The sequence below is a fragment of the Gossypium hirsutum genome, chromosome D08 (genome assembly GCF_007990345.1).
Source record: "Gossypium hirsutum isolate 1008001.06 chromosome D08, Gossypium_hirsutum_v2.1, whole genome shotgun sequence".
Lineage (NCBI taxonomy): Eukaryota > Viridiplantae > Streptophyta > Magnoliopsida > Malvales > Malvaceae > Gossypium > Gossypium hirsutum.
The window spans coordinates 56,841,503-56,864,248 of record NC_053444.1 but is presented as its reverse complement, the minus strand read 5'-3'; the positions used below and the strand labels follow the sequence as shown (position 1 = coordinate 56,864,248).

Sequence of the window (22,746 nt, the reverse complement as noted above, 5' to 3'; positions counted from 1 at the left end):
AAATTGTAGTTAATTGAAAAAAAATTAAAAAATATGTTTAATGTAGAGAGTTAAAAATAGTGATGTCAAAATCGATTTGACTGGTTGAATTTTTCCCAACATTATTCAAGTTCTAAGAATAATAAGCAAAAGCTAAACTCTACTTTGTCCCAAGAACACAACTCGATATGATTTGCATATTAATAAGAACAAAGAGATCAATCTTTGAACTTATGCACAAGGTGACTGGGCCAACGATCTAAATGATCGTGCTTCCATTACTAGCTACATTGTTTGCCTTGGTTTGAATCCAATGATCTAAATGGAAATAATTAATCTCGTCATTGACTGATGATTATCTTGTGGGTACATTTGGATACCACACATAAAATATGGCATGAATACACAAACTGTCAGATCATCTCCTACATAGCTTTAGAGTTCAAGCTGATGTTTTAGAAGAGCCTATTCTCTTATCAAGCTCCTCCAGGGCCTCCCATAACTTTGGGTCTTCATAATCTTTTATGAGAATAGTTGGATTAGCTTCCATAAGTACACTTTCAGGGTTTCTGGTAGTTAGCCCCACAACAGGCATCCCTGCAGCAACTCCTGCTTTTATCCCTGATACAGAGTCCTAGACAATTGAAAAACCAGATCAAGCTTTCAAAATAATGTTCAACTAATGACTTCTTCATGTAGAAACTATTTGGGGGGGGGGGGGGACAAGGCATACCTCACAAACAAATGTGTGATCCTTTGACACCTGCAGCACTTCAAGTGCCTTCAAGTAAGGGTCTGGATACGGTTTGGCGCGCTCGCAATCACTTCCTAAAATAACAACATCGAAAAAATCTTTGAGGCCGAGTTTTGAGATCATGAGTTCAGCATTCGGTTTTGGAGCATTAGTAACAGCTGCTCGTTTTAACCCACGATCATCGATCCATTTCGTTAATTTGTATAGACCCTTTATTGGTGGTAAGTTTTCTAAGGCCAACCTACTTCATCCAAACAAAATAGTTATTATATAATGGTATGTACATATCAATCGGAAACTTCAATAATTTGTAAAATGGATCAAACATTCTTAGTTTCTTTACCTACGAAACATGGCTTCCTTATCTTCCATGAACTTTATCCCCCTTGGTATATCATCAGGGTAGAGAAGAACAGCAATATCAGAATTGTGCTTCCCAGCAATATTTTTGATAAAGTATTCTTCATCGATTGGAACTCCATTATTGAAACCAATCTGTTAAACTATATTAGCATCATTAAAAAATGAAACCCCAAATTGCTCTTAGTTTTGCAAGTACAAATAGGTATCATGTTGTGAATTAAACATACTTAGACATAGGAATGGAGATATGAGTCTCTAAATAAATAGGAAACCGACTCGTGTCCAACATTCCCTCCCTCCCTCCCGAGTCAGAAGATGATGGTTTAGTTCCTAAGTTATAAAAGATTGTTTATTTGGGAGTCGAACAAGAAAGTGAAGAAATCTACAAGTACCTGTGGGAGCATTTCACGAAAGACATGATAATGAAGAGGATCAGAATCACATAAAGTTCCATCAACATCAAATAATACTGCTTCTAAAGGAGCAAGATCAGGAACAGACTTCTTGCTGATTTCCAAACGCAAAAAAAAACCAAAAAAAAAGTAAACGATTTACTTATCCAGAAAGAAACCAATTCGCTGCTAGCTATGCATGAACGAAATAAGAGAAGCAAGAAAAAAAAAACCCTAATTGTTACATTGTATCAACGATAACTCATGTTTGAAAACTTGGAATATATATATATATATATCTGGAACAACCCATCTCAAATCCAACACAAATGCTCCCACATATATCGAATTAAAGCACAAGGAATTACCCACATCTGAACAGAGTTTTCACCAGCCGTCATTGTGAAAGAAATTTCTTCAGCAAAATCTGGTTTCCAAGTATGGTTATTGAGTTTAAGAGCAAAGAAAAATGGAAGTCTGAGAGAAGGAATGTAGCAAAGAATCCAGATCCAGATACCGAAACAGGGCCTCAAATGTCCGTTCTCTACTTCCTTTTCGAGTGTCAGCAATTTATTTATTACTTGGGACCGCCAATGTTGTACAAATTTTCAAATAGGACCCGGCCGACATTGTAATTAAAATTGAATTAAAGATGTGATTTGAAAAAATGAAATGATTTATTATTAAATTATGGTCTAAAATAGTGAGCATCAATATGTTGATAGTGATAATATCTCAATTTTCAATTTCCAATTGCATTTTAAAAAAAATCAATAAACATATCCTTATGAATAACATAATAGTGAGGCATACGACATTTTTCAACCTCCTTGTGAATAAATGTTATTCTTTATTTTTGTTATTTTTTATTTAAAAATTTTAGGAATATTAATGCACCAGATTGTGAATGAACTATTTGAATTAATAAATTTAAAAAATATTTTCCGGATTTGATTGTGACAAAATACATTCAACTAACAATGACATGAGGACGGACAAAACACTATACAAAAACCGTGATATCAATTCATGTCAACTTTTCAAACTAATCCAAAAAGTTGATGGGTGTTTATACAAGATAATATTTAGACATATAGTTCTACTCCCAAAGATATTTTGAAAAGCTTTTAAAACCTTTTTTTCAACATTTCTAATCAGAATCAAACATTACAAATACTTAACTGAAAAATTAATTAAAATAAATTTAAAAATAACCCACACAGATCAACTTCAAACAAGATGAAATATCAAAGTTTCTAAAACCTTAACCTTGCCATCAAATCATATCTCAATAATTGATAACAAAGAATTCATATATAATACCAGATACTCCCCTTAGATAATCCAATGCAGGTGTTTAATTGACGATATAACAATCAAAAACAGAAAAATGGAAGGAGAAATTAAAAGTAGTTTGGGTATGTCATTCTCTTTGTGAGATTTAGAAGGGAAAAGGATAACAAAAAAAGCTAGAAATCAAATGGGGAATGCATAAAAGTAAGTGGAGCACTTCCAGGGTTGTTGCTTTCGCTTCAACTGACTGATTGCTTTCTGCAAACTTTAGCATAAAACGGAAACGTGGGAGAATCTAACAAGTACCAATAAGAAAAATTCTCTTTGTCTGCCCTTTGCATTTACCTAAAAGTAATACCAGTTCTAGGAACCAACAAGATATCACCACAAGACCATTCAAATATCTAACACTGTATACGTACATATATAGAGAGTACTGGGTGCAATGGAAGGAAACAACGCCATGCATGTTTTCTTTCTTCTTAATGAAAGGAAGAGATTAGAATATAAAATATTGGTATCATCAAAGAACTTTTAGACCTGTAACTTCATTTGTATGACTTATGGTCAATAGAACAGGAACTGCAAGTTGTCTTTAAAGCACAGGTTATTTTATTACCACGCTATTTCCACTGAAATTGATGCCAACTAGGGCATGGCGGGTCCCTAAGCCTAAATGGTTTCCATGTCACAGCTGATGTGGTTCAATGGATTTCTTTTCATGTCGGTCTACATCGGCGTGCTGTGTAAGTGTCATTTCTTTGACCCCTCTTGAAGAAAATTTCCCCACTCAGTTCTGCAGCATCCTATGAATTTCTGGGGTTAGTACACCTAACTGGATTCTGGGTTCAAACGTCTATTTGGGATTAATTAAGCCAACCCTTTTACGTAAAAATCAGCTCTTGAATGATGTCAAGAAAGGTCATGTTTAAAATGAACTTTATTGACAAAAGAGTGATCATCCAAATCTAATAATATCATCAATAAACTAGACTCCATTGTGGTGTGTTTTCTAAACATGATATGTATTTGTATTGATTGTATAAATATAATTCTTTCTTTAGACAACCCTTCATAGTTTCAGCAACAAGCTGTTCAAACATGGATATCGCAGGCCCTATGATCATAGCCAAAGGGGGGACCAAGAAAAATGACTGACCTGGGGTTGGTTTAGTGGGAAACTACCAAACTCTCATCATTCTGATTTCCATGTAGACGCAGACAAACCATTTGTTATATGATTCTCATTCAAAGTACTTAGCTTATAGTTTCAACCTTGAGGCCCCCCCCTCTGACAATAACCTGTCATGTTCAAGTAGCTTGAATCTGCAAATCAGAGAGAGAATGTATTGAGAATCAAAGTTTCCACATTAATCTTATGTAATATTTCTTTTTGATGTGAACGAAAGATATTAGTAAAGATTGCAAACAAAACAAAATCTTCATCCAAAACACAGATTAGGGCGAAATAACGAGGAAACCTTGGATTTGATCTACTAATTTTCACACTACAATATAGTTGAATGACTATTGTCTGAATATTGGTAAGAGATACAGTAGGGGAAGGAAAGTGATTTATACAATTGAGAAGTCAAAGGGGTGTCTCAACATAATTCCTTAACGAGTAATTCTAAGTCTAAAAAATAGCTCGGAAAGAAAATATCCTAACAGAATTCCACTAAATATTATTTACAGAATGTCAAAGTTGGCAAAAGTTTTACCAAATTAAGATATTGTGGCTGCTTGCTTCACTATAAATTCCAGCTGCAGACCCCGATATTGCATGCACTACCACCTTATATCAATTGCTTTCTTTGTAATCTTTGCTCATTAGCGCATCTATGGCTCTTTCTATTCAATCCCTTTTGATCCTTTTCACAACTTTGCTTCTCAAAGAAACTCTGGTTGTGGCAGAAACATGCAGCAACTGTTTCACTCATTCACGAGCAGCATACTACCCAAACTCTGATGAACAGGGAACAGATGGTAAGGGATAGAGGGAATGCACATACCTTTTCTTGTGCATAGCACCAACATAAATACTTGGCTAACATCTTTAAATTGAATTCAGTTGGCGCATGCTGTTTTGGTTCTTTTGGAGCAACAATAAATGGTGGAGATGTATCGGCAGTATCTGACCTCTACCGCAATGGTGTTGGTTGTGGTGCTTGCTACCAGGTATTAAAGAAAGACTTACCCCTGCCCATGCCATTAAATTTTTTAGGTTTATACTTGAATAATACCAAAAATGCTCTTTACGTGATGCCACTGACACCTTCAAATTACATTAAATAAATTATTACCATGCAAGGTGAGGTGCACCAACAGCAACTATTGCTCAGACACAGGTGTGACTGTAGTTATAACTGATCAAGGTTCAAGTCATGACACTGACTTCATCCTGAGTCAACGAGCCTTTGGTAGGATGGCTCAGACAAAAGATGCAGCTGCATCTCTATTAGCCCTTGGAGTGGTCGACATTGAATATAGGCGGTAAGATTCCAATATCTTGAGGTGCATGTAGGAGATAGAAAGCAACTCCAAGAAGAGAAATAAATTTCCTTCATTATTCTGTTGTTTACTTTTATCCCCACATAATCGCAAGATAGTAGAAATATACCACATATTGACTGGACAAGATCATGGTCTCTTACCTCATTCCTTTTATACAGTGTTTCATGCAGCTATCCGAACAAAAATATTACAATCAAGATTGATGAGAACAGCAACTACCCTCATTATTTTGCATTTGTTTTATGGTATCAACAAGGTGACAAGGATATCACAGCCGTGCAGCTATGTGAGGTATTATTTGCTCTTTCCAAACTTGATTTCCTGTTTAGCTTCAGCAGGTATGACTATGGAGTTGCAAAGGGAAGATAAATTTGGTGGTCAAATCTACAAGAACCAGTATAGTAGTTAACTAATGAGCTTACCTCTAATGTGTGCAGACTCAGAACTTTGTGTGCAAGCTGTTGGATAGGAGTCATGGAGCAGTATGGACAACCAATTCACCCCCAAGTGGTCCATTGTCTTTAAGAATGTTACTGAGTGGGGAGGATGGAGATGAGTCATGGATTATTCCTGTAAACAACATACCAGAAAATTGGAAAGGTGGAGAGACATATGACACAGGAGTTCAAATTAATGTCTAGAAATATACACCAGGGTCTTTCAGTTCTTTGTTCTAGCAATATAACTAAAAGAATAAGTTCCCGGCTTTCTTCAAATATTTTGGTTAGTATATATTTTATTATGTTGTGTCAAAGGGAGGGATGACGAACTTTAGCAAGATAGATTCTTATGTAATCTAATATTTTGTCAACTAATGAAATTTTATGTTTCTTAAAAGAAATTTAGATTTCTCAAAGTAGTGAACATAGAAAACAGATATAGTTAAGGGAAAGACCTTGACTTCTTCTAGACATATTTTTCCAGTTTTACGGGCATACGTCCATTTCCACTTATAGCCAGGTTCCTCATTTTATCCACAAGTGTATCCATTAGTTTGCAGTACCAAGCAAATTTCATAATTTTCATGACCGTAACATACCCTGTTTCCCCGGGCAGCAAATGCTGCAGCAATTCTTAAGGCCCTAACAACAATCAACAAAGCTGACCTGGTCTCCCAATAGCTAAGAGATGATTAAATCTAATCAATATCAACAATAACACAGTGTCTACTGCATTATCATTTTTATATTTAGAAGCACCAAACCATCAACTCAGAACAGATTGTCGAACATCCTTAATTGGAAAGACTTAAGTACTGCTAAAGTATCTGTAATGCCCAACTTTGACCCGGGCCCACTAAAATAAATAAAACCAATAACCAAAGTCCAGATGTCCATTACATTGACCCAATTTGAAAACCCAAAATTACATGCCCGAAACCCATTAAACAGAGGTCCCGTACACCTAACCCACTAACCTAAACCTAATGGCCCAATGGCCCACACCTAGCCTAACCGAGACTGAAACCCTAGCAGCATTTGGCTTCCAGTGCCGCAACCACCAAGGCCTTCGTCCCCACGTGCCGAGCCTCTGCCCGCGTGCGCGACCTCACACGTGCACCACCGCTGCTTGCTTTGCCTCCGTACACGCCACGTCCCAAGCCCTGCTCTCCGTACCAGCAAGAAATGAGTAAACTAGCAGCAAAAGACAGACAACGAACGAAAAGAGGGGCAAACATCGGCAGAGAAAAAAAAGAAAAAGAAAATAGGAGAAACAGAAAAAAAATTATATTCTTTTCTTTTTGGGTTATAAAAACCCCATCGATGTACCCTTTTGAAAAAAAAGAAAGCGATCGGAATACAAAAAAAATATCAAAAAGCACCAAAAGGTGATTTCTGGGTCCTTCTACCTTCTCTTTTTTTTCTTTTTTTTCGTGGTTCTTTTTATTTAAGATTCCATTAGGCGTTTTAAAGAGGTAGAGCGGTAGCAAAAAGTCTAAAGAAAATACCTGACCGTCGAATCCTCGCTCTCTCTGTCGCCGTCGGAGCCTGAGCGGGGGTTCGGAGATCAGTTTGAAGGATCGATGAGTAGAGCGGCGGAGTAGGGGCTTAGTTTTTTTTCATTTTTTTTTATTTCTGGCGAATGTGTTAGGTTTTCCTTAGGTTTATTTTTGTTTTATTGGTGGGTTTTGAAACGTCGCCGTTTGTAGCTAATGTGATAGCTTCAAAACGGCGTCGTCTGGGTGCCCTCGACCCGTGTGGTGACCCGATCCAGGGAAGGATCCGCGCACTTTAGGTGTTTGGTCTATTTGCGCATACGGTCCCCTTAATTTTATAATTTATCTCTAAATCATTTTATCTATTTCGCCTTATTTTATTTTATTTTCGAATTGCATCAAGCATTTTATTTTTATGCGCATAGAGGTTATTGGGATATTTTCTATTTGGATCCTTGTTATCTTCGCGCATACGTTAATATGGTCCCTGACCTCTTTTCTTTATTTATTATTTATACCCGTATTTTGTGGTAGTTCCAATTCGATTTTAACCTTTATTTAAATTGTTTTGATATATTTTACATTTCAAACGATTTCATTTCCTTCTTTAATTACTTTATTTACATATTTTAAACTATTGTATATAACACCTATTTTTAATATATGTACGTATATATATTATTTAGTTTGAAGTGTTTTACATGCCATTTTAAAGTTTGATCATCCTTAAATCTATTTATTTTAAAATCCCTCTTTCATATATCATATTTAATTTATTAGGTGTTACTTTATCCTACTTTGCAAATGATTTATTTTAAGTTAATTTTATGTGGTTTTATTTTTAGTTGCTTTATACTTAAAATTTTAAATTTATTCCATAACACTAACTTTAAATCGATTTGTATTAGTCTTTTATTTTATTTTGTTTTCGTGTGTTATCTATTTAAATTTTTATTTACCATTTATTCAAATTATTTTACGTATCTTATCTTAAATCCTATTTATTTTAAAAAACGTTTGGTTACTTCCTTGAAATTTATTTCACGATTATTTCATTTTAATTTATTTTGTATTATACAATCAATTCATTGCTAATCGTTCATATTAGTATTTAAATGGTGCATGGCATGAGATTATTATCTTTATGTATGGTATTCGTCTATTGGTATTTATTGATTTATTTATACTCGTTAACATGTATTGTGGTTTACAAATTTTCACATCGCATCGAACACTGTCATTCCATTGCGCTTTTACTCATTCGAAGTTGTGTCTAGCATTACTTAAGTATCAAAACTAATTTATTCAAAAACTTTCAAAGCCATGCGACATTCGAAATTTGGATCCTCAAAAAGATTGTGTCCTAACTTACTGGATTCCAATCTTCCTCGTTGCATCTAAGAAATTGGATATCCTTTTCAAAACGTAAATAATAAATCCATTCTCGGGAAGTCGATATGTTGTGTCCTAACTTATTCGATATGACATAGCCTTTCCTCGAGACAAGGATTCTTTTGACAAAACAAATAAAGGCAATATTCGACATTTAGGAATTCTGTGAAATCGAACTCTAACTTACTGGGTTTTAAATGTCGAAAGATAGGCTTAATTTTGATTTAAAATGTTGCACTCTAACTTACTGAGTGTGACAATTTATAAGTGAGTCACATCTTCCAATCCATTTTATTCAAATTTCTTTTCAAAGGATCGTATTTTAAATCTTTTCAAAATTTCGACATTAAGACATTAAACAATCGATTCGGTACCAATTTTGGGCATTATGAGGGTGCTAATCCTTCCTTGTGCGTAACCGACTCCCGAACCTGTTTTCTCAAATCTCGTAGACCAAAATCATTTTAAGGTGAGCCGATCACACCCCAATAAAGGATCGGTGGCGACTCCAATTTTTATTTTTAAGTCGACAACTAAACTTTTTGTATTTTCAAAAAAATGGTTTCGACAGTATCTAGACACAAACATAAAACTATGAATTTCATATTAATGAAAAGAGAGCAAGGTCATAAATAGAAAAAAAAAACGAATCAATGGTTTAATAAAGTTAAATGAAAATGAATTCTTTTATGGTTGCAAATAATATCAAAGTAAGATGACATGATTTGGTGAATATCTTCACTTGAAGCAAGTGGAGAAAGAAGGGGAGTTCTCCAACTAGATTTTAAAATACATAGCGTAGCTGAACCAACTTCATAGAGTTCTATATCTCAGTTACGAGCAAAATATAAAATGAATATTGAAACATGAAGGGGTTCAACACACCTCTTCAGCTTATGTTCTCATGGCCTAATCCTACTAAACATAGTTGAATATTCTAAGCCCATTAAGTTGTGATATTCAGTCACTGCCCTAACTGTGCCATTTTCCAGAGATGCTTTCTCTGGAGTTTTTGTTCTTCGACTTCCATTTGCTGTTTTTCCTTCAGTTCATTGTCCTAAAATCTCAAAATCCAATAGAATCTCCATAAGACAATTTCAGCTGAACACCCAACTCCATCAACATAGAATATATGATGGTTCTCCGATGTGGTGAAGCACTTCTTTCAGACAAATCCCTGTCCTTGAAAAACTTTCTGACGTTTTCTACTTCGCCCCACTTCCCTTCCACTGAATATATGTAAGATAATAAAACATAGGGCCCAATATCCATTTGTTCCAAGTCAATTAGTCTCTTGGCTATAATCTTTCCAAGCTCAAACTTAGAGGAGGCTCTACATGTAGAAAGCAGAGCACTCCACAGGGCAGGTCCTGATTCCGCAGGCATCTTACGCATAAGCTCGTTTGACTGTTCCATCAAACCAACCCGGCTAAGTAGATCAAACATGCAACCAAAGTGCTCCACTTTGGGTTCAATCTCGTAAACTCTGCACATTATATCAAGGCACCACCAACCCTCTAAAACCTTTCCCGCGTTCTTACATGCAGATAAACAACTGATAAAAGTAGTAGCATTTGGTATTTGACCTCTCTTTTCCATATCAATAAACATATCTAAGGCCTTCTCAACATGGCCGTGTGTACCATATCCCATGATCATGGAATTCCATGAAACCACATTTTTTACTGGCATGTTATTGAAAACATCTCTAGCCAAATCCATAGCCCCACATTTTGCATACATTGTCAAGAGAGCAGTCGAAAGCAATAAATCACATTTGATGTTGTTATTTTCAATAAAAGAATGAACCCACAAGCCCTTATCAAGCCGCCCCAGATTTGCACACGCTGTCAAGACACTAACAAGAGAAGCACTGTTGGGCCTAGCCTCCCCTCTTTCCATCATCCTATCAAACAACGTTAAAGCCTGGTTGATATACGTCTTACACCGAACATATAAAGCCAACATAGTGTTCCAAGAAACAACGTTCCTTAAAGGCATCTGATCAAAAAGCTTACGAGCCTCTGAAACATTTTCAATCTTTGCATACCCATCGATCATACAATTCCAAGAAACAACATCTCTAAACGGCATCTTTTCAAACAAATCTCTGGCCACCTCCATTTTCCCAACACCCACGTACCCTGCAATGATTATATTCCAACTAAAAGTATCTCTCTCAGGCATCTCATTGAACAGCTCACGCGCAATACCAACCTGCCCATTCTTCACATGGCCATCTATCAACAAATTCCAACTTACTAAATCCAACACAAACCCATCATCGAACACCTCACGTGCACTCTCAATCTGCCCACAAACCGAATAAAAACGAATCAAAGAATTCTTAACAAAGACGTCAGATTCGAACCCAAGTTTCAAAACCCGGGCATGAACCTTTTGCCCTTCTTTCAAAGACTTAATCTCAGCACAGATTTTCCCTAACAATGGAAAAGTATACTGATTCTCCTCAACAAATTTACCCACCATTTTTTCATAGTAAAAACTCAAAGCACTAACTGGGTCATCAGAATTCAAAAGACCGTCCAATATAATATTACAAAGAAACGTATCAGGTTCTTTGACACAATCAAATACCAAAATAGCATGAGAATGAGAGTTCAAATGGTTGCATAGCTTCCTTATCGCCCGGCTTGCCACGCGAGGTTGTTCAAGGAGCCCAGAGACGTGGAGTTGAGCGTGTATTTGATTGAAATGGTTTAAATTGGTGCACGATTCTAAGGTTTGTAAAATGGATGGTGGCTGTTGTTGGTTGTTTACTGGAAGTGGAAATCGAAGTTGTGGATCGTTGGGCCATAGCTTTGGTGAGGGTTTAGAGAGGTTTTTCTTGGATTTCAGGAATTTATCGACGGTCAGTGAGGTTAAGTGTGCTGGTGCTTGTTTGGACAAGTTTAAGCCGACCATCATTTCTTTCTCTCCTAGTCGTTAAGGTTAGAGCTTGTGAATATATAAGTTATCTAAATTACATTTTTACTTTACTTCGAGTTTATATTTGAACTGGTTATTAATATTAATAGGACTAAACCCAACTTTGAAAGGCACACGAGATGGGAATGGAAGACGGATCCTTTGGAAATTACATGTTTAGAACTGGCAATAAGCAGAAGAAATATACATTAAAGCAAAGATACTTTTACATTAGCAACACTAATTTCATTTCACAAGCATGGAGTCGTAATATTTATGCATATGAAGGCAGGGAATGAAAAATGTTCATCAAAACGTTTGACGGCTTTCAAGTTGTTTTAACCAGAAATCTCAATGGATTTGAGATTAGGTTTCTTCACTTCCTCTTTAGGAACGGTAACAGTAACGACCCCATTTTCCATGGAAGCTTTCACCTGTTCCATCTTCACGTTTTCTGGCAACCTGAACCTCCTCATGAACTTCCCACTGCTACGTTCAACCCTGTGCCAAGTGTCGTTCTTGTCTTCCTTCTCAAATTTCCTTTCTCCGCTGATTTGAAGCATCCTGTCATCTTCAATCTCCACTTTCACTTCCTCTTTTTTAAGCCCAGGGAGGTCGGCTTTGAAGACATGAGCTTCCGGAGTTTCCTTCCAGTCGATTCTGGTGTTAGCAAAAGCAGCGCTTTCTGGGACAGGCGTGGTGGTGAGTGACGAAGAAGACAGAGGGAAGCCCCTGAAAGGATCCAATATGTCAAAGGAGAAGGGATCATCGAAGATGCTGCTCCTTCGATTGCCAAAGAATCTTGGGATCATTGCCATTTTTCTTACTTTCTCCAATGAAATTCAGGGATTTGATGACGAAGTGGCTGAGAATTTGATTGTTTACTAGATTAACTCTGTTGCTTTGTTCTTGATGCATGGAAGAAGAAGATGTCAGGTATATATAACAAGCTGAAGAGAAATCTAGTACTTTCTCGTACATGTTTTTTGGGCCTCAAGAAAACTTTAGATTTTTGTGGTAATTCAAAAATGTTTTAGAATCTTCTGGATTGTTCTTCTCTATTTTGCATGCAACAAGGTTTCAATTTTTTTTAGTTTTTATTCTAGATTTTAACTTTATAAGTATGTTTTTTTTTATTCTTCATGTCCGGGTGTAAGTGTAGACGTCAGGCCGAATCTGAAAATATTTCGAAGAAGGGTTTTGAAATAAAAATTTCATGTTTAAACTTCTCGTATTAATTGTTTTAAAAGAGTTCAAATTTTCGAAAAAAAGTTATTATTAATCTCTTTGATGAAATCGTTATTTATTGCCCTTTTAAGTAAAACGTAAATTTACGGTGAAGTTTGTAAATCGTTATAGTTGAAAATCAAGCTTGTACTTTCAAACACATTTGTTTGCGTAAAACCGTTGTTTGTCAAACGTCACAATTTTAAAATTAAAATGCATCCAAAGCCAAAATTATAAACAATCGTCCAAAGAATCTCAAAATTACAAAACTCTCTCAAAAAAATCTGAAAAAATTATTAATTTTTCAATCTTAATTTAATTTTTTTGTTAAGTATTATGTCAAATTTTCATATTCACATGACATTATCCATGTCAAAAAAAAATATGAAATTAAACATGTATTAATATATTTATTACATAAAGATATTAAAATAATAGAATTTAATGTAACAAAATTTAGTAATTATCATTTAGATTGAGACTGAGCTTAATGTAAGATTAGTATTTGAGTTAGACATTTTTTTTAAATGTGGTATTTGTATTACTTTTTGGTCTAGTATGGTATTTATATTTGACAAAAGTTATACATTTAGGTATTTAAAAATAATAGTGTAACTTTTAAGTGTTTAATTCTGGTTTTTATCAAATCAACTCCGAAACCCAAATTAAATCACATCCATCAAATTGAATTTGACAAACTGGATGTAAAATTAAACAAATTTACAACTTTAATATTAAATTTATTATATTTACAAAATTATGAAAAATTCAAACTTAATAATATTAGCAATTAATTGTTATCAAATTAAACTTACAACCCGAATTAAATGCTAAAAAGTTAACATTATTACTTTTAGCTTTTTTTTAGATACAGGTATTAAATTAAAAAAAAGAATATAGGTACTATATTACAAAAAAAAAGTATTAACCCGTATAAAGATTAAAAATAGTGAAATTAGAATATAAAAACTAATGCATAATACAAGAATTAAAACATAATTTGACTTTTTTTTTATTTTCCTGAAATCTTAATGTCTGATTATCACATTGAGTCAAACTTAATTTATAATTTAATCGAATTAGACATTTTAAAAGAAAAACAAACTTCTCCTAACTAAAGATGATTCAACCCTTATGCTTATCACTCGATTCAGGCTGGATCCAACATGGTTGGTAACGTTTAACGGGCTGCGCCTCGTTTTTGACGGTCCATTCGGCAAGTAGAGTTTCTAACCAAAACGCCGCGTTCTGTTCAAACACCGTCTTAAATTCCAAGAACTCAAGAGGGTCATCCTCGTACTTTCACTGAGTTTTCCAGTTCCGTCATCTAAATAAAACCTTCTTCAATTTCCTTTCTCCAAAAAGTAAAACCCTAGAAGCTCGCAAAACCAAACCATGGGTCTTTTCTCTTGGTTCACTGGCAGCTCCAAACCTCAAACCCTAACCGTACCCAAGCCCAACGACACCCCAAAGCCCGTTCCAGGAATGAACGGAGCCGTTGAAGTGCCCCGACCGGAGAGTGTTACGGTGTTTGAATTCGGGTCCGTAGCTGCTACTGCAGATAAGGTTACTTTAGCCGGATACTGCCCTGTGTCTGACGACCTCGAGCCATGCCGCTGGGAAATTCTGCCTGCCAATGGATCCGATGCTCCTCAGTTTCGCGTCGTCTTTTGACAACGAAAAAAAGTGGATTGTAAGTGGGTAAAAACAAAATTGGTTTCAAGGAAGTTGAGCGAGACTCTTTGCTGAGATTATTGTAATTTTAGTTAATGTGAAACGCGTTATTCTTATGACTTTTGACTGATTGGTTTATTAGATTTATCAGAAGGGAAATTTAGAGTCGAAGAAAACGCCCAATAATGAGACAGCATGAAATGGAATTCAAAATTAATCATTGGGTCCGTTAGGTTTTCGATTCATTAACTTTCATTTCACTTCGCTAATGTGTGAATATTTTCTTAAACTAGATTTTGGTGCATCTGCGAGACTGACTCACTGTGTGGTCTGTAAATTTGCATCATATAACCCTCCCTTTCAACGTGCCTCTTAAAAGCCAAATGGCTTACGTGCAAGTCTTTTATGGATTTGGAACGCATTAGCCTTTTCTCGTCTTGCTTAGTTTCTTCTAGTTTGCCCTAACAAGAGTTGCACAATGATGAGGAAATGGTACTGTTTTATTAGCTGGCTATGACCAAAAGTTACTTGCCACTGGAACCTGTTTAATCCCTGATTAAACACAATTCATTTCTGGTATCTCAAAGTGGGTTTTCCCAAGAAAACAAGCATATCAGTAAATCACTTTCATTCCATCTAATGATGCTTCAATTTGAAAGCAAGTTCAATCTCCACATAAGTGTTTCAAACTTCAAGCACAACAATCCCACTAATTACATGGATCCAATCATCTACAAAAACAATGGAAATGAAGCTCGTCAAAACAGGAATGAAAGAGCCTCATCTGAATTAACTTTGACAAATGCTTTACATGATTGCAGGTGGGGAACTGAATTGATCAATGATTCAGAGGAAACTGTAATCATCATCATCATTCATTCGAATACAACACATTATGGCTAGTACAAATACAAAATAAGATGAAAGTTCCATTGCCAGTGCGCCCCAACCGATAACTCCAGCGTGCTTTAGGATAGCCGGTATAGCAATGCTTCCAACTGCTGAAGCTCCAGTCAAGAACTTTGTTGCATTGACCCAACTGTTACATTGTTCATTAGGAAGACAATCAAGAGTATTCCAAATCTCAAGCTTAAACTGAAAAAGAGGATCATAATCTTATATGTGAAGAAGTTTAGGACAAAAAAATGTTACCCGTTGTCGGATTCAGATAAAAGAGAAGAAGCATCAGAGCCCGAAAAGAACAACAAAGGCATTGGAAGAAGCACATACATTATGACTGCAACAGAAATGAAGCATGTCAGAATACGGAAATGAAGTAATATGCATAACCAAAATCTCAAGCACTTGCTCACACGCGGAATAAGTTTCACACTCCATAAATATTACCTCTAAGCACATTTACACAGCATACAAACATACTCTTTGAAAAATATAACAAAGTGCTCATTAAAGCCATACGACAAGAAAGGATCTTAACATAAAGAATCATGAGGACGATTCATTTCTGCATGCACAATGTATGTCCCTATATGACAGCTTCAGTTTGAAGCAACAATTACCTCTAAGCACATTTGCACAGCAACCAACAAACTCTTCAGAAATGTAACAAATTGCAGGGCAAAGCCACACAACAAGGAATTAATCCAAAGAATCATGGGGATGATTCATTTTCTGCATGCATAATGCATGTCCCTAGAAGAAAACGACAGCTGAATCCTAAGATACATCACTGTGTGAATTCAAGTAAACAGGAATAACAAATTGGATTATAAACATAAGCTTTTGAGGTAGACAGACAGGGACATGTACGCAATTGGTAATAGGCAACCATGGTGAGTTACAAATGTGAAAAATCTTAAACTTGGAAAAAGAACAACAAAATTCATTTGAGAATAAGTAAATTCTTAGAAACAGAAAATTAAGATCACAAGCTTGATGGTCACTAACCAGTCAGCATTGGCCACCAATTATTGTATAGAGCACACGCCTAAAACGTTGTAAAACAAAGAATCAGATCAAAGGTGTAGTTTGAAAATATATTAGATGAGAAAATCCAAAGGTAGCTAATAAACAGAGAAATGCATCACCAACCAGGATTTGCAATACAATTCCTCCTGAAACTAAAATAGCCAAAAGTGCAAGTTTTCCAGTGTGCAAGCAGGTGCGCAGATGACCTGGTAAGTTTCCCATCATCCAACTTGTCTCACCTCATAGACAGCCCCTGAAATGAATGTATTCTCAAGTTAGACTACTCTCATATAACACTGGTAGGTCATTATCTTCCTGCAAATAAAGAGTGGCAACCATATTTCAACATTATTCGCTTTGAATCAATTAGTTCAACAAACTTCTGGCAATCCCCCGCCCCTCTCCCCAAAAAACATAAAATAAAAGATGTAGTTTAAAACCTAATTAAAATTGATTCTGGTGGTTCCCAATTTCCCATACAACCTTCAAAGTTCACCCGTGAAACTAACTGCAAATATCAGTTTCAGACTTCAAGCATCTAAATGCTTAAGAACTTAAAGGAGACAATTTTCTCTTCTTTTCTCTTTTTTTTTCCCCGGAAGTAGATCTTACGCTAATTTCATGCTAAGTCCCATCCCTTACGATATAAACATTCCTTTCGTTAAATTTCATTAAAACCCAAGAAAGCAAAATTAAGCATGATATAGAATCTGAAATACCCATAAATATAATTTTACCACGAACACAGAAACATTCAAAGTTCTCTAAAATTGATTTATATCAGTAACGGAGCAATGAAGTTGAATTCAAGGTACTCGATTGCTGCAGATAAAAATGAATAAAAACAGAATTTTGGAATGAATACCTTACCGGGAGAGGTTGATGTAGGGTAGAGAAAGTTGATCAAATCTTGGGAAAATTAGGGTTCTGCTGGAATTGGGATTTTAAGGAGTAACCTTTAGGAATCTACCAGATAACTTGGGTGTGTGTAATAGATGCAGCTGTAGAACATAACAGATTAAACAATTATGTGTGTTGATAATTACACATGTACTAAAGAATAATTTACAATAATAATTTATAATCAAGACTCAAATGGGAGTTGCTCTTATTTTATTTTTTTAAATCAAAACAAAAGATTCTTTTTTGTTGAAGTTACCACCATATAAAATTTTACTAAACCATAAACAGAAAAACATAACACAAATAATTTATTAAAAATATATTTAAAAAAATTATATTATATTCAAATTAACAACTATAAAAATTAATTATTACAATTAATTATTACAAAGCATGTTCAGACCGATAAATGAAATAATATACAAATTGAGAATATATGCAATGAAAAAGGATTACATGAAATTGATATTTTATGTCATTTATATCCATTATCAATAATTTAATGTCATTTCAGTATTTTGATATTAAATTTCAACATTTTCATCTTGAAAAAAAAATCCAACATGATGTGCTGAAATTTAGAATAAAAATATTGAATTAGTATTAAATTATTGGAAATAAATAGAAATAATATGGTATCCCAATTTTATATAATTATTTTTCTGTATACAAGATATATATATTTTATGATAAACTCAAATTTAAAATTTCAAAATTCTTAATTCTAGCTAATGTTTAATGTAAAAATTAATTTCAGGAGAAATTTTCTATTAGTGATTAATTCTACATAATACTAGTTTAAGAAAAACTTCCCATTGAAGAAAATGATGGATCCTTGAAGTCCTTTACATATTATTATAGTATTAAGTAAGAGAATTAATAAAAGGGAAAAAAGAGAGGGGGGGGGGGGTTTAGACATGTGATAACAGCCTAAAGCAGCTCAAATTCAATGCTCAATATTCAATCATTACTAGTTTGTGTAAGCTTCAATCTCAGATGAAACATGCACATGCAGTTGGTAAGTTCACCAACTGGTAAACGGAACAGTTTGGTAAAAATTGACCTTTGGGGGGGGGGTCAGTTTTACCACTTGACAGTAGAGCTATAGTCGATTGTATGAACCCCAAATGCCCAACATGGTTCTTGTGAAGTGCAAACCATTGTACTGCACAGATCATAGTTGTTTCCTCTTCCGTTGCAGCAACAAATAGGAATCCAAGTTTGGGATTTTGGTACTGGCATCTTCACTGTTATCAGATAAGTAATCTATATGGTGTACAGGCTGCTCTCATGCTTGTGTTTGAAACTCTAAAATGTCGGTGAAAATCACCATACGACTTCTGTTTTGACTTGAATGATCTTCCACGTCCATAATTAAAGCTTTGTTTGTAACTACTTCATTTCAGTCAATAAATTTTTCATATCCAGAATGGAGTTAATACTCACGTGATGATTAATCACTTTCATGAAAAGAAAAATACAATTTGGGCCTTGGGGTATGCAATGAGTTTAAGAAAGGGTGAAAAATAGTATTTGCATATCAATTACCAAGTGGATTATGAAATGTTTATTATATTATTTGGTATCGGAGTTTGACATTTTCTTTATTAATGTGATATTTGTATTGTTTTTTTGTTCTATGCGGTACCTATATTTTGCGAAGTTATACGTTTTTGTACTCAAAGATAATAATGTTCGCTTTTTTAATATTTACTTCAAGTTTTAGGATTAATTTGATGAAAGTTAATTGTTAATATTATTAGCTTTGGATTCTCATTATTTTGTTAGTTGAATAAATTTAGTATTAATTGTGAATTTATTTAATTTTGTACTTAATATGTTAAATACAACATGATGATTGTGATTTTTTTAGCTTTTCATATTGATTTGATGAAAGTTAATTGTTATATTATTAGTTAATTATGAATTTTTATCAAATAAACCATAAAACTCTAATTAAACACTAAAAAGTTAACATCGTTAACTTCAAGTACTAAAATGTATAACTTTTGCTAAATACAGGTACCACATTAAAAAAGTGTCAAACTCAAGTATCAAACGATGTATTAAGCCTTAATGAAATGGAGAATATTTGATACACAACTAGTGTATGGGTTTCGTGTACCATCCATAAATAATAACATGACATATCAACATTGAATAAAACAAAAAGTTGTTGAGGCGCCCTCCCAAGAAGCAATGGAAAAGGTTATGAAAGGTGTTTGAGTTTCATGGCCATATGGTTGGTGTCTTCTTCCTCCAATGAAAAGTAAGGGTAAGCATTCGATCGAATTGAATCGAATCGGATGAAAAATTTTTGAGTTAATCGAGTTGGCAATTCTTATTTTATCATCCTAACTCAATTTGAATTTTTCTCGAATCAAGTCGAGTGAGATGAAATTCATTGTCATATACTTATAAAATGATGTTATATGATATTTGAAGTGATAGTTTGAAATTAATTACTATCTAGATCGAGATTTGACTCATGCTGAGGATAATTGGGGAAAAGAAAAAATTGTCCATTAGTCCTTGATGTGAATCTAATATGCTTATATGGTATATTTATGTTTTGAACCTTACTTACATGTTATAATGTGAAAATATATTATATTAGTAAACTTTGAATTATTTACAATTTAGTACAAAAAAGGGTGAGATTTGGAATCAAATGAAAACTACGATTTTGTACGATAGAAACTTACCTTGATGAAACTTCATAAACGTATCTTACACATGGTTACAGGTTGATTTTCGATTATACCGAGCTCCAACATTTGTTGCAGACTTGAAGATACATGTGACACAGATTTAGCCTGGACTGGTAATTGTTGTTGTTTTAAAGGTTTAGCCTGAACGGGTAACCTGACATGATTGTATGCTCAACTTAGTTAAGCCTCTGATGAGATTAATATCTATGTAATCGAGTTGTTTACTGAGTTTCATCGGGTAATACAATAATAGGAAATGTAAAATGTATTGAGATGTATCATGTATATACTCAAAGATATCCTAAATCAATTGACAAATTTTGATTATATGTATACATATGTATGATTTAGGATTAGTTTGAATATGAGTATAGCTCACCTTGTTGTATTCTATTTTGATGAATTAGGTAAACTTGATTATTCATATTGGTTTTGCATACATACTTGTTATTTGAGGTAAGTTAATTGTTATTTACATATGAACTTACTAAGCATGTCGTAATGCTTACCCAATGTTTTCCTTTTCTATAGATTTTGAATTTTTGGAACGTGCCAATCGGATCTCAAAAAGCTCACACTATTTAGCTCAGATTCGATAGATTTTCAAACGTTTGATTTCAGTTATATGTGGCATGTAATTAGGGTTTATCATGTTATTTGGAAACATCAACTTGTTTTGGAATTTACTTCTTGTTGAACACCTTTTGTAATGATAACTTGATCATGTTTATAAATAGTGTTATGTTATATGAAAATGTATACAGAATAACAAGTCATATGAATGGTATAATTTAGTTGAATGATTGTTTGAAATCTTGTTGTGAAATGATGCCAAATGATGGTATATTGGTTAATTGAATTTAGGATCATTTGATAAGTATATGCATTAGGTTATAAATGATTTTGTGCAGCTTTGATTGTGTCTAAAACACTTTTTTAGGCATAATTTGATTTGAGCATGTATAAGTACTACAATGTGATGATTTTGACCTTTCTGAAAAAAAGTATCGATGCTTAGAATAAAAGTATCGATACTTGACCAAATGAACAATATTTTTAAAATGGTAGAATGCAAATTTGGTATTGATACTAGTATAAGTATCGATTTTTTAGGACGGGTATTGATAATGGTATATTGGTATCGATACTAAGTGAATTGTTTTACATTTTGAAAATTGGTTGAATGCCAAAACGGTATTGATACTAAATCTTGGTATCGATACCTATACTCAAAATTTGAAAAGTTTATAGTTTGGTCCTTATTCATGCTTGGATCAATTTTAGAGCTTTCGTAAGCTCGATTAAGTCTCGAATTTGCTTACAAAATCATATTATACATGAAATTATGAATGAATTGGAGTTTAAATGAATTTGGTTATGAATTTTTATATGTTTTACTATGATAATAGTAGTAGCATCCCGATGATCGGACCGGGTGAGGGGCGTTTTGATGTAGAAAAATTAAAAACCGAATTAACTGGCTTCCACTTTTTAAGGAATCGAAATCGAACCAAATTTTTGGGAAAATCCAAAAAAAACCAAATCGATTAAACAATTTCTTGATTGCTGTGAAATAGATAAAAATTACAATATAAAGAATCAAAATATATATTTTTTTATTTTTTCAAAATTTGAAACACTTGTTCATACTCATTTGCATGAGTTTCAAAATCATAAACATAAAAAAAAACGCATGAATTGAAGTTACAGTTGAAGAAACTAACGTATATACCTAAAAAAATGAGATTAGCCCAAACCTTAAAAATATAAAAACCGCAATATTTCTACAAATAAAGATTTCTTTCTATCTTTCTCTCACACACATAAGTATGACTTGTGGATGCCGATGACCAACCGACAGAGATGACTTGTAGAGGTTGACAACCAAATGACAAAGATGATGAGGCAAATATGAGGAGGAAAGTTCAAGTCCAATGGATAGAGAACAAAGGTGAGGAGTGTCAACGGACATAGACACGCGGTGGTCGGGAGGAACAACTACAACAACAAGTAATAGTTTTTTTAGGGGATTTAGGTTTAGCAAGTTATAATTATTAGATTTTTTTTTCTATTGTTGTATCTATTTTTAATTATTATTACATTCTTATTTGGGAATTGTGATTTTGGGTAATGGGTTGGCCGGTTCAGGTTGGATATTTGAAATTATGAGTTTGAGTTTAATTTGAGCTTAGTATTGAGATTGAGTTTGGGTTTGGTTGGTAAATGGGTTATTAGGTTTAAATATATATTATATTTATTAAGGTATGTAAGTCGATTAATTCAGTTTTGAAAACCAAAACCAAGCTGAGTTCAACGAATAAATCACCTATGTAAATTGACCTTAAATTGAAATCGCCCAAACCGAATTGAGAAACCAAATTGGGTTGATTTCGTCGTTTCAACCGAGTTTTGTACAACCTTAAAAGTAATTATGGTAGAAGATTTGGATTTGTTAGGTTCTTAAAAGTTGATGAAGCTAAGAGTGAGGGATATTGGTCGTCTCAATGCATTCAAAAAAATTCTAATTACATTATAAAAGCTATGGCTCACTATAATGGAAGGAAAAAATATTGGAAAAAAGTGGGTCAAGGGCGAAAAAGTGATATGGGGTGGCCCAATGTAAAGATGATAAACATAACAAAAGGACAAAAAATCATAAGGAAACCCTAGTTTATGATACTGAAGAAAAGAATATTATTGTTGATATTAAAGGTTCAAAGGTAAAGGGAGAATGCTCATTAACCAAATTCA

General features: G+C 34.0%; 6 protein-coding genes across 15 annotated transcripts; 2 read left to right on the top strand and 4 right to left on the bottom strand.

Moving 5' to 3' along the window:
• Positions 1-298: 298 nt before the first annotated feature.
• LOC107886386 (haloacid dehalogenase-like hydrolase domain-containing protein Sgpp) lies at positions 299-7,528 on the bottom strand. 8 transcript variants are annotated; one of them, XM_016810325.2, is made up of 7 exons: positions 4,503-4,673; positions 3,941-4,107; positions 1,861-3,587; positions 1,489-1,603; positions 1,077-1,228; positions 713-977; positions 299-613 (listed from the first exon to the last, which is right to left on the bottom strand). In XM_016810325.2, exons 3-7 carry the CDS (start codon positions 1,887-1,889, stop codon positions 422-424), a joined length of 753 nt encoding a protein of 250 aa, XP_016665814.1. In that variant the 5' UTR covers positions 1,890-3,587; positions 3,941-4,107; positions 4,503-4,673; the 3' UTR covers positions 299-421. The 8 variants fall into 8 exon arrangements, 7 of the variants coding, with proteins under 7 accessions (XP_016665814.1, XP_016665815.1, XP_016665813.1 ...); XM_016810326.2 differs by having other exon boundaries at positions 1,861-3,577; XM_016810324.2 differs by having other exon boundaries at positions 1,861-4,107.
• On the top strand, positions 4,567-6,687 carry LOC107886385 (expansin-like B1). Its single transcript, XM_016810323.2, has 5 exons — positions 4,567-4,767; positions 4,853-4,959; positions 5,093-5,274; positions 5,454-5,586; positions 5,733-6,687. Exons 1-5 carry the CDS (start codon positions 4,623-4,625, stop codon positions 5,934-5,936), a joined length of 771 nt encoding a protein of 256 aa, XP_016665812.1. The 5' UTR covers positions 4,567-4,622; the 3' UTR covers positions 5,937-6,687.
• Positions 7,529-9,290: 1,762 nt separating the features above from the next.
• LOC107886382 (pentatricopeptide repeat-containing protein At3g29230) lies at positions 9,291-11,771 on the bottom strand. The gene has a single exon (XM_016810317.2). The coding sequence runs from the start codon at positions 11,549-11,551 to the stop codon at positions 9,689-9,691; it is 1,863 nt and encodes a 620-aa protein (XP_016665806.1). The 5' UTR covers positions 11,552-11,771; the 3' UTR covers positions 9,291-9,688.
• LOC107886383 (18.1 kDa class I heat shock protein) lies at positions 11,742-12,541 on the bottom strand. The gene has a single exon (XM_016810318.2). It carries the CDS (start codon positions 12,367-12,369, stop codon positions 11,890-11,892), a length of 480 nt encoding a protein of 159 aa, XP_016665807.1. The 5' UTR covers positions 12,370-12,541; the 3' UTR covers positions 11,742-11,889.
• Positions 12,542-14,068: 1,527 nt separating this feature from the next.
• LOC107886381 (uncharacterized) lies at positions 14,069-14,568 on the top strand. Its single transcript, XM_016810316.2, has one exon. The coding sequence runs from the start codon at positions 14,174-14,176 to the stop codon at positions 14,450-14,452; it is 279 nt and encodes a 92-aa protein (XP_016665805.1). The 5' UTR covers positions 14,069-14,173; the 3' UTR covers positions 14,453-14,568.
• A 497-nt stretch (positions 14,569-15,065) lies between these two features.
• Positions 15,066-17,706, bottom strand: LOC107886380 (vacuolar protein sorting-associated protein 55 homolog). Of its 3 annotated transcripts, none has more exons than XM_016810315.2 (5): positions 17,252-17,706; positions 16,505-16,634; positions 16,361-16,400; positions 15,605-15,689; positions 15,066-15,491 (listed from the first exon to the last, which is right to left on the bottom strand). In XM_016810315.2, exons 2-5 carry the CDS (start codon positions 16,604-16,606, stop codon positions 15,299-15,301), a joined length of 420 nt encoding a protein of 139 aa, XP_016665804.1. In that variant the 5' UTR covers positions 16,607-16,634; positions 17,252-17,706; the 3' UTR covers positions 15,066-15,298. The 3 variants fall into 3 exon arrangements, with proteins under 3 accessions (XP_016665804.1, XP_016665803.1, XP_040954470.1); XM_016810314.2 differs by having other exon boundaries at positions 17,247-17,536; XM_041098536.1 differs by having other exon boundaries at positions 16,505-16,696; positions 17,252-17,527.
• Between the last annotated feature and the right edge of the window lie 5,040 nt (positions 17,707-22,746).

What these genes read in the sequence shown, in the direction of transcription:
- LOC107886386 (XM_016810324.2), bottom strand. Translation starts at nt 1,889, where the DNA reads ATGACGGCTGGTGAAAACTCTGTTCAGAT. An exon ending in TTCGTGAAATGCTCCCACAG is followed by an intron (nt 1,229 to 1,488) that starts GTACTTGTAGAT and finishes ATAGTTTAACAG; the next exon opens with ATTGGTTTCAATAATGGAGT. An exon ending in ATCACACATTTGTTTGTGAG is followed by an intron (nt 614 to 712) that starts GTATGCCTTGTC and finishes TCAATTGTCTAG; the next exon opens with GACTCTGTATCAGGGATAAA.
- LOC107886385 (XM_016810323.2), top strand. Translation starts at nt 4,623, where the DNA reads ATGGCTCTTTCTATTCAATCCCTTTTGATCCTTTTCACAACTTTGCTT. An exon ending in TGATGAACAGGGAACAGATG is followed by an intron (nt 4,768 to 4,852) that starts GTAAGGGATAGA and finishes AATTGAATTCAG; the next exon opens with TTGGCGCATGCTGTTTTGGT. An exon ending in GTTGTGGTGCTTGCTACCAG is followed by an intron (nt 4,960 to 5,092) that starts GTATTAAAGAAA and finishes TTACCATGCAAG; the next exon opens with GTGAGGTGCACCAACAGCAA.
- LOC107886382 (XM_016810317.2), bottom strand. Translation starts at nt 11,551, where the DNA reads ATGATGGTCGGCTTAAACTTGTCCAAACAAGCACCAGCACACTTAACC.
- LOC107886383 (XM_016810318.2), bottom strand. Translation starts at nt 12,369, where the DNA reads ATGGCAATGATCCCAAGATTCTTTGGCAATCGAAGGAGCAGCATCTTC.
- LOC107886381 (XM_016810316.2), top strand. Translation starts at nt 14,174, where the DNA reads ATGGGTCTTTTCTCTTGGTTCACTGGCAGCTCCAAACCTCAAACCCTA.
- LOC107886380 (XM_016810315.2), bottom strand. Translation starts at nt 16,606, where the DNA reads ATGATGGGAAACTTACCAGGTCATCTGCGCACCTGCTTGCACACTGGA. An exon ending in GAATTGTATTGCAAATCCTG is followed by an intron (nt 16,401 to 16,504) that starts GTTGGTGATGCA and finishes ACAACGTTTTAG; the next exon opens with GCGTGTGCTCTATACAATAA. An exon ending in TTGGTGGCCAATGCTGACTG is followed by an intron (nt 15,690 to 16,360) that starts GTTAGTGACCAT and finishes TTTCTGTTGCAG; the next exon opens with TCATAATGTATGTGCTTCTT.